Source organism: Gymnoscopelus microlampas (assembly GCF_963454915.1).
Source record: "Gymnoscopelus microlampas genome assembly, chromosome: 3".
NCBI classification, from domain to species: domain Eukaryota; kingdom Metazoa; phylum Chordata; class Actinopteri; order Myctophiformes; family Myctophidae; genus Gymnoscopelus; species Gymnoscopelus microlampas.
The window spans coordinates 13,578,699-13,589,177 of NC_139940.1; the positions used below are offsets into that span (position 1 = coordinate 13,578,699).

The 10,479-nt window shown below is 39.6% G+C and overlaps 1 protein-coding gene across 1 annotated transcript; it reads left to right on the plus strand.

Annotated features, from left to right (window-relative positions):
• Positions 1–5,517: 5,517 nt before the first annotated feature.
• On the plus strand, positions 5,518–8,953 carry rcvrn2 (recoverin 2; the record flags this gene model as incomplete). The annotated part of the gene is made up of 3 exons (XM_084053049.1): positions 5,518–5,895; positions 8,538–8,649; positions 8,862–8,953. 3 exons carry the CDS (start codon positions 5,518–5,520, stop codon positions 8,951–8,953), a joined length of 582 nt encoding a protein of 193 aa, XP_083909175.1.
• Positions 8,954–10,479: the final 1,526 nt, after the last annotated feature.

The following is a 10,479-nucleotide window of genomic DNA, read 5'->3' on the forward strand; positions in this document are numbered from 1 at the left end:
CGTGTACGTCACAACATGAGGCCCCACAGAAGATGGCAGACGTCACAATAGTTATGATTGTTGTGTTATCATTTGTTTGGTTCTGCCATTCCTTGTTTGGAGTAGGAAGGTCTCGTCTGTCATTAAGCGTCATTATAAGCCATTAGCTGGTATTTATGTTAGACCCACTCCCTTCCTCTTTTCCTCCCTCTTTCACTCTTAAGATTTGGGTTGTGTTCCACCGCCGACACAAAGTTTGGTTTTATGTTTTAGCTCCGAAACTCTTGGAACCATTCAACCACTATAGAACCATTCATATGTGTTTTTGTCAAAAGGGGGACATCAACTGTCTGGGCATTAAAAAGGGAGGATAATAAAAAACAAAATCTGCACATTAGAAGGAAAAGAGGACATAACATTTGTTCAGCATGAAAAAACATGGGCTGTGTGCCAGCATGCATGAGTATATTTAACCACTTTAAACCTAGCATCCCCATTCTGGGCATGTCATAATAGGCGAACATTTGGCAAAAATGTACAAGCTCACAAATCTACAATCTCACTACGCGACATGTGGTGAGATTGTAGATGGGGAGTGCGTCTTAAACCCTATATTCTTAGTTGACCAGTGTCCCCCAGGGGTCTCTAGGCCCCTTTTCCCCTCTACACCAAATGTCTTTGTAGATAATAAGTAGATCTGCAAGCTCACAACGTGTCACAGGACATCACGCCATGTTGTGAGCTTGTAGATCTGCCATTTTTGCTGAATGTTCCTCCCAGAACACATTTTAGAAAGCTAGTTGTATGCCTCTATGTCTTGTAACAAGATTGTGAGTCTTATGTCTGCTGTCTATTTTAGTAAATATCTGAATGTGTTTTATTTTGAATGTATAATTCACTGCACCTTGTCAGTTACTGCATAAATATTTATGTTGGGCTGTCACCATGAGCCAAAGAAAATTCTTTGTATGCAATGCAAAAAACAAGGTAAGGTTTTTGTATAGCACCTTTTAGCAACAAGGCAACAAGAAACATGAAATAGTCTGCCAAGTAAAAGGCTGCAGCAAACAGAAAAAAGGAAATTATTGTATGAATCCATGAGTTTTAATCGTTCTTCATTTGCTCCAAAAACAATTACTTGGGTGTCTTTGTTTGATTGAAGAAAATTATGGCACATCCTATTGTTGAAAACTGATTATGCTCACTTAAACATTATTAGCAGCACAAGGAACATACAGTACTAATTTCCTTGGTTAATGTGTTCAGTCTGTCTTCCAGACATCCACAGTAGATCAGCCTATACTTCCATCAATCCCTATTTTCTTCGCTAGGAGGAAAACACTGAAGGAATGACCAGAGATCTGCTCGCTGCAGTTCAGGCTTAGAGTACTGGTCATAGGTCAGGTATCAGCGGGATTGTTTCTTGTGGGGGTGGAGGTACAGTAAGTCACTTGGCTGTGGATAACAGTGATGATAATTGGCTCAGTGGTGGGTGGGGCGGGACAGGAAAAAGGCATGAGTAATCCTATAGATGGACTGGCATATTAATAGAGTAGGAAATATCTCAGACTGTAGGAGTGAATAGTAATCAAAAAGGCTGTCAGGGAGAGGAGAATTGAAAAGAGTCAGGGTGGAGGACATTTGTGCACTGTAACTGCCTTCACTTGTTGCTGTCAGGTGGAAACCTCGTCCAATATGGTTATTTTTCAGGATTCAATATTAAAAAATAGCAAAAATAGCAGATCTACAAGCTCAAAACGTGTCAATGCGACAAGTTTTGAGCTTGTAGATCTGCTATTTTTATACGTTACACATGATACACTGTAGTATGATCAAGTAGGGCATTCATTTCCATAAAACATAAATAGATAAGAGGTTTCTGCCCGACAGCGACAATATCAAGTAAGTAAGCATAGTCAACAGCATACATATTAGGACACGTCTTATAAAAATGAATGCACTTTTTCCTATTTTGAATCCCCATAGAAAATTGTGAAGACATTTAGGGCACCAGACTGTCACCAATTTGGTGGTATTTGCAACCATAAAAATATAATTGGTGGCATTGCTGCCACTTGACCTGATGTTGGTGTTTTTTATTTATTTATTTAGCAATATTTTGGTCAAACAGTTGGCCAATTTTGTGTATTTATAATCCTTTTTTGAACTACCCACTGGCTGTATTTCTTTCTCGCATGTTATACTGTACTGTGGTATAGTATTGCAGCCTTAATTCTCCTGTGCAAAGTAACAACCCGTAGTGCCTTGAGGTTTTAGGTCATAATTGGCAGTCACAATTCTTTTTAGGTATAATTGTTTCTTACATTTCTTTGTGTGTTTGCTTGTGGAGTTTTGTTTGTAATTGCCAGGTATTGTACGTTTGGTGTTTCATCTACTACACGTCTACTGCACTTTTACTGAAGTACAATATCATGGCATTGTCACTTGTGAGTCATTTTGGGCATACAAATCTATAAAGTAAAAAATCTATAGGCCCTATAGCTATATATCTACAAGATTTGAAAATGTTTTTAAAAATGGTAAAAAATGGCAAAGAAGTTTAGGGATAATGGGTAAGGCACCGGCGAAAATAGGGCCCCATCTCTTTCCCCTTTTCCTGTCAACCTACTATCATATCAATAAAGCCCCCCAAAAAATCTTACAAACAAACAATAAAGTCACTTCCGTGACGGCTTGTGAGCTTGTAGATCGACTATTTCCGACATGCAACATCGTCGTCCCACAAACTAAGTATGAATCGGGGAAGTATGAAGAATTGTGCTTCAATTCAAACAAAAACATTGTAGAGAGAACAGAAGGGAGAAAGTCAGTCCTGCTCCAGGAGAGAGAGGGGGGCAGCAGTGTCAACATGCTGTCCAATAACAAGGAAGACGGTGGACTAACACTTTCTAACATCAAACAGTTTAAAAGACAAACAAATCCCTGGTGAAAGACAAGACAAAGACAGGGGGCACAGCATTGTCACCCAGATATGGCAGAGGACGTGTGACAGGGAGACTGATGTCAGGGGTAGGGGAGGCCTTTTTTTAATTCAGTTTCAGCTTCACCCTGCTGATGGCTGCTCAGATGGTCATGATGAGCGCTCGGAGGGGAGCTGTTAAGGGTTAAAGGACAAGTCCGGACTAAAATAACATATAGCCTTTTTCTCCTACTTACTATATATTGATCCCAAATGATTGGCCATGGGGTCTATTTGCAGAATTGGTGTTTTGCCAAGTCCCGGAAAGGACACAATGTGATTGGCCAGTACAGTCACTTTGATTGGCAGTTTAGCCAAACGCTCACCCCAAAACATGATTTACGAGACTGTAACGGCTCGTGTGGGACAACCAAAGCGTGGATGTAATGACAACTGTTAGAAACACTATAATAAAAAACACTTTTGACCGCAACAAATAGCATAATGCTTTTGGGCTCCACTCTATGTTATGGGGTCTGCTGGAAAACTGGTCGACAGGGGCAATTCTGCAAATAGACCCCATAAGTAAGTCGGGAGATGGCTTATTGTCGGTATTAGCCGAGTTACACGGGAGTCTGTTCCCGTTACAATGTGCTAGACCTGTGGGGGTTGGATTGCTGAGGTGGAGCGGCACACGTATCATCTCCCAGTACAACTTACCGCATCCAAGTCGTGCTATACTCATATGCTGAGTTGGCGGCCCCCGGGATCGAACCCATGACCTTGTGGTCTGAGGGCGAGAGCTCTACCGACTGAGCTACCCGGTCACACCTATGGCCAGTCATTTGGGATCAATATAAGTAGGAAACAAAGGCTTGGGCGGGTCAGGAGGCGGCCCCTGTGACCTTCTCATTACCAGTAAGCACAGGTTAGAAACAGGGAGTACCACTACCTATGTTATAAATTATCATAAACAATAAATCTCCCTAACCCTTTGGAAATGGGTATTTGAACAGCTAAATACACCCCTCCCCAACATTCAGAAAACATGCAGTAAATAAGGTTTTGTGATGTCAGGAGTGGAAGAGGTCCAGCCTGGCAAACTCATCTGTTGTCTCTTATGTCCCTTATCTGTTGCCCTACCTTTAAGGCTAAAATCACCTTGAAAACCCTTGGCAGATGGTAGTCCAGAATTAGTTCCCAGGGGTCAACTAAACCCATTGAAAGGCCATTAGTCCAGTCAAGTCAAGTCACCTTTATTTGTATATCATTTGTATAGCATTTTAAAAACAACAGAAGTTAACCCAAAATGATCATATAGACCCCAAAATTAGAAGCCACAGAAAACTAATTTAAAATAAAACATATTTAAAAAAAATCATAAATAGCAATACACCAAAAAATATTAAACACAGAAAGACATGACCATAGTGCCTTTGGCCCAATTTTTTAGGGCAACAGGCCTTTAGCTTAACTTAGTTTAGTTTAGTTTAGTATGCACATGGGTGGAACATAGAATAAAGGTGATTGATGATTTATAGGCCACTTTGGCCTATATTTACAATACCTAGACAGCATATACAGCCTCCTGCTTTTACACTAAAGAAAAAATAAACTAAATAATACTACAAATCTAGGCCAGCCCCAAATTGACAATTTTCATTAGACCATTCAAATGATTAAATTACATAAATCTACATAAGAGTGTACATATTGTTAATCTATGTCAACATAAACACAATATATTTGGATAATCATTTGAAGTGGACTGAATTATGGTATAATTAATAATAATATTATACAAATTTGGCTGAGGACCCCCTGGAAACCCCTCAAGATCCCTGCAGTCCACTTTGAAAACCACTGCCCTACCTATAAAACCAGCAGGAACCTGCAGAACAGTCTAGAAAACCAGCAAAGGTGGAGAGAGAAGAAGGACCCTGAACCACTTTCAACCCGTACGGCAGCCCTTTTGGGCATATATCATTATTCAAATCTTCAAACATTTAAACATTTTTACAAAGATTAAAAAAACTATTTAAAAGAAATGGCAACAAAAAAATCAGCTCTACAAGATCACAACGCATCACAATGCGACGCGTTGTGAGCTTGTAGATCAGCTATTTTAGCTATTTTTGAAATAGGGCTTAAGTGGTTAACAGAATTAACCCTGGTAGCTGGCTAATTCCTCATCCCCTCCCTCAGTCTCGTAACCATCATCCATCTAATCCCGTCAACTGTCAATCCCTAACCCACATTTCCTCATCTTCTGTTTGGACATCGCACAGGTAAGTTTGTTGGAGCTGCCTTTACATTATTGATTATTGTATTGATAGTGATTGTCCTGCTAGCTGTACCAAGCTAAAGCAGGTTCTAAACTGGAGATGTCAGATGTTTTCATTAGTGCTTCATCTCTTGATTGAATGTTTTTCTAAAAATTACTTTGCAGGACTCTTTTGGAGCCTTGGACATCAACTTGAGAGGCCAAATCTGTGAGCAAAGAGGGACTTTTACTGCGAGAAAGGGGAGATCTCAAAAGTCAAGGAACTTGGCAGGAACTTGCCAAGACACTTGGGCTGGTGCATTTACGTTGGGTGGACACACACAAAACTGCCAAAATGGGAAATGCCACAAGTGGCAAGTTGTCCAAGGAGATCCTGGAGGACCTCAAATTGAACACCAAGTTCACAGAGAATGAGATCTCCCAGTGGTACGAGAACTTCGAGAAGCAGTGCCCAACTGGACGGATCAGCCCGGAGGAGTTTGAGCAGATCTACGCCCGGTTCTTTCCAGACAGCGATGCCAAGACCTACGCCCACCATGTGTTCCGCTCGTTTGACACCAACGAAGACGGCACGCTGGACTTCAAAGAGTACATCATCGCCCTGCACATGACCTCGGGCAAGCCAACCAGGAAGCTGGAGTGGGCCTTCTCACTGTTTGACGTGGACAAGAACGGATACATCACCAAGACAGAGGTGTCGGAAATCTGCCAGGTGAGGAGGGAACGGTGGTCTAAGTTACCGTCCTTATATAACAGAACCGTCCCACATTCAATGCCCACTATGCGACCATGTGTCCTATATGAAGTGTCCTTGATTCAGACACTGAATCCTTGACATAAAAGGTAAAAACTGCTTAGAATGTACAAGTGAGAGGGTGGGGTCGATTGGGTATTATTTACAAAATACTGGCGAATTATTAGAGTAGGGTCTTGTGACAACACACATTGTCTCGGTTTTAGTTTCAAAGTAGGTTTTCCAGAGTTGGTTCTTCTTCTTGTCACCTGCACATGTCTATGTGAACTGACTCCCAAACATTTATCTTAAACATTAGTATATATAACTTTATTTCAGTGCCACCTGAAATAGTTGCAGAGCATAAAAGCAAATCATTTTGACAAAGACCATTTCATTGAGGACAAATGGACTGCTACTAATTAGATCATTAGTGCTACTATGAACATTGAGACACACAATTCACTTATTAAAAATGAACTAATTAAAAAAACATCTGCTTTTCTCAGAAACCTAGGCTAATCTCTCTAAATTAAATTGAGAGAAGCAATTTCAAGGCCTGCCTTATCATCCATTAGGCAGGCCCCTTGAGCCTCACAATCCTAATAATCTGTGATTAAAGGGTTTAGCCATTTAACCTAAATTCTACTCTTGGACCTATCTTACTCTATTCTAGCTGTTCAAGTTCAAGCTCAAGTTGTTTGGTAATAAATGCAAACATTCATATCTTCTGCTTTAAATCAAATGATGTAGAACTCTGGGTAGTCTAGAAATCATCAGTCCAGCTTGATTAATTGTTTTGAATGGAGGCCATTGGGCATTTGTCCATACACACTTTTTTTTTAAAAAGCTAGTGAAAAGGCCTAGAGTTCCAAAGCCTCTAAGAAACCTCCCAGTTTGCATGTTCCATGTAGGTTAAGAGATGTGTAGTTACATATGATACAAGGTTATGACAGGTTTACTATGTGCAACACAGCATTGGATATAGGTGCTAGCTAGCTGATAGGTGCAGGTTAAGTAAAATTATTCACAATAAGGAAATGGGGGCATAGAGTACCATTATTTTATAAGTTAACTGTACGTCTGTAGATGAGACACTACCACCTTGATCAACATCTACAGTCGTCACAGCCTGAACTAGATAGACAAAGAGGGCAAGATAGTAGCCGTGAAAGAAAAAAGACTGTAAGGGTCTGGCCCAGGGCTTGTTGCTAATCCATGTTAATCTAGGTGAGGGAGATGAGGGCTACCTCTCTATGTGGGACACACACTTAAAAGGTTTGACCCCAAAGCAGCTGGGTGGACAAAAAGTATAATACTCAAGTAATTACTCAAGTATTCAAAAGCACAAATTACAAAGTACATTTTCTTTGTAATGTCAATGTATTGCTGCATTGCAATTTAGAACATTTACAAAAACTGTGAATATAGCAGATACAGGCTCACGACGTCTGATGCATTTTGAGCTTGTAGATCAGCTATTTTAACTCTACTTGAAATAGGGCTTACAGTAAGTGGTTAATATATTCATAATATATTTGTTAGTTTGGGTCCCAAGAGTCCCTTCCTAGAAATGTAGTTGAGTGAAAAGTACCGTTGTATTTCTATTTGAAATATAGCCGAGTGACAGTCATGAGCTTGTAAAAAAAGACATTATAATAATACTCCAAAATGTTGCAGAAATACAATACTCAAGTAAATGTAGCCTACTTTTACTGAAATGTAGCCTACTGAAAGAGGCCTTTCTCTGGGAGACCAGTTTTCCTAGGCTACACGATTAAATAGGTCAGAGCGATTCCGTAGACACAACTTCCGACAGGCAAGCTAAATAAGCATGGACAATAACATTGCATTAGATGTAGTTTAGGGAGTATAGTGTGTATTCAGCTTAATTCTAATGAATAAATTGGGGAAATTCTGTTTGTAAATGCATTACAGTGGCATACACAAGGATTTAAGGGCTCAGCCTCAGACAATGATCAAGGAGCGGTCAAGGACCACTTTGGTGAACAGCCAGCTGGGCTACTGTGACATCTCCCTCTAGTGGCATGATCTTAACTTCACCACATAATTATCCATAGGACATAGGACACTATTGATGTTTTGGTGTAAATGTATCTGCTCATAAACATAACAAATTGTCAATGAAAAGTAAAATAATAATAATAATGATAATAATAATTATTATTATTATTAAGTAATAATAATCGCTAATATATAGTAATAATATCATTTAAGAGATTAAGATACTAGTCAACTGTCATACATTTGTTGTTACATCATTCATTAAATGATCGGTGTAAAAGAAATGCTGAAGCTGTCATTACACATTTTTGCTCGTATTTTTGGTTTCCAACATGGAATGATGATAAAAAACATTGTGTGTGTGTGTGTGTGTGTGTGTGTGTGTGTGTGTGTGTGTGTGTGTGTGTGTGTGTGTGTGTGTGTGTGTGTGTGTGTGTGTGTGTGTGTGTGTGTGTGTGTGTGTGTGTGTGTGTGTGTGTGTATATATATACATACACATATATACACACACACATACTTTAGTTGCGTAATCAGTATTTTATAAATGTATATTGTTCTCTACATTAAATGCATGTTCACCTCCACATCCAATGCAGGCCATATTTAAGCTGATTCCTAAAGAAGAGCAGAGCAAGTTACCAGACGATGAGAACAATCCAGAAAAGAGAGCCAATAAGCTGTGGTCTTACTTCGACAAAAAGGACAATGGTAATTCACACACATATATAAAAATCTGTATTAATCAAAAATGTATCAATACAATAATTGCCAAGAGATGCAGCCCTATTTGCAGCCCTTCTGTATATTGCATACTGTACGTATACAACCCACTGTAACATGTCTGTCTGTGTGCGTGCATGTCTCTCTCTCCTCTCTCTCTCTCTCTCTCTCTCTCTCTCTCTCTCTCTCTCTCTCTCCAGAGCGACTGGCAGAAGGAGAGTTCATAACAGGGGTGATTGAGAATGAAAACGCCATGCGTCTCATCACCTATGAACCACCAGTCAAACAATAAATTCACCCCCACTTCTTGCTCTGTTCAATGTTTTCTTTATCTGTTTAAAATTTTGTGCTCTCGCAATCTCTTTTTCACTCCATCTCTCCTCCTAGCCCTCTCTGTAAATACTTCCTTCGCAGCAGTGTCCTTGTCAAACCATTTGAGAAAGCAGAGGTTTACAGTAAAATGAGTACATTCATGTTATTTGACGTATGTACGTTACTGAAGCGTTTATTCAATTAAAGTGGTTTTCTGGTGACTAGCATATCTGCTCTATAAGTCATTGCAATAAATTGTAAATCGTAATCGTAATTGCAATTAAAAATGAATTATAATTTACAAATGAGCAGCTTTTGTAGAATGTTGGTGAATGTCATGCATTCTGTTACAGACTCAAAGACAGACAGAATCATTTAAGAATTGAATTAATCCCCACTAAAATGTTGCTTGGTAGATTTGTTTGGACAATCCTCTTGAAATTGTGTTACTATTTTAACCAAAGTGCAGTAATCTACTATGCGCTGTAAAAAAAAAAAAAGAAGAAGAAAAGCTTCATTAAAGGTTTTGTCACAAATATGTGTGTTGGTGCAAGTCTTTTAATTTCTCCTGGAGAGCAATAAATTCCCCTTTGACCGAATGTATTCTATACTGGCATACTGTAGGGTGAAAAAAATCCTCTTGACAACATGTTGCGTGACAACCCATGTTTTCTGACTGTATTTGTCACCAGGATTATTTGGCATGATTGCCTAAATGCTCCACCAACGGCATATACATTTGATGGAATTAGGGCTTTTCGAAGTAGTGCCTTAGCCCTTAAATTTACAAATTGCATATATAAATGCTTATAGGTTGTTACTATAAATATTTTTCTCATCCATCATTTGAGAATACTGTAGGCATATGTGTATTTATCTACATTTTGTGTAGTTCGTGTGTGTGCCGGCATGTGCTGCCATTTCTTTCCAAACTCATTCTGTGACCCCCACACAACCCGCCATCGCTAAACCCCCCCCACCCCACCCCACCCACTCCATCCGCCTTCCATCTCTCCTGGATCTATTCTTCTGTTTGTCCATCCAATTTGGGATTACTCCCATAATCTTCTGTTTAACATGAGAGAGCAGACGTTTCAAAATCTCTGTAATCTTCCTAACCCTGTGTGTCTATCTTGTGTGTGCTTCAGCTGGGAGGTTCCATGTGTCCTGCATGTGACATGTATGACAGGCTTATCAGACCCATGTCTGTGGTATATGACAGGATCTGCATCAAACTGTGAACACAAGTCCAAACACTGTAAAAACTAAAAGGTGTCCATGGTGTCCAGAGACAGTGCAGCTTAACCACTTAAACTCTTTAGTCTTAGTGAAACGGACTTTAGTTACAGCTGTACTCAGACCGATCTACAAGCTATTTTCCCCCCAGAATCTGGATGCTGCCTGGGGTTCAAGTGGTTAAAGCACCACTGACTGACATGGAATCAGCAAAGAAAGATCACACTTCTGTTTATTTGACAATAAACATCATATATAAATCATATAAAT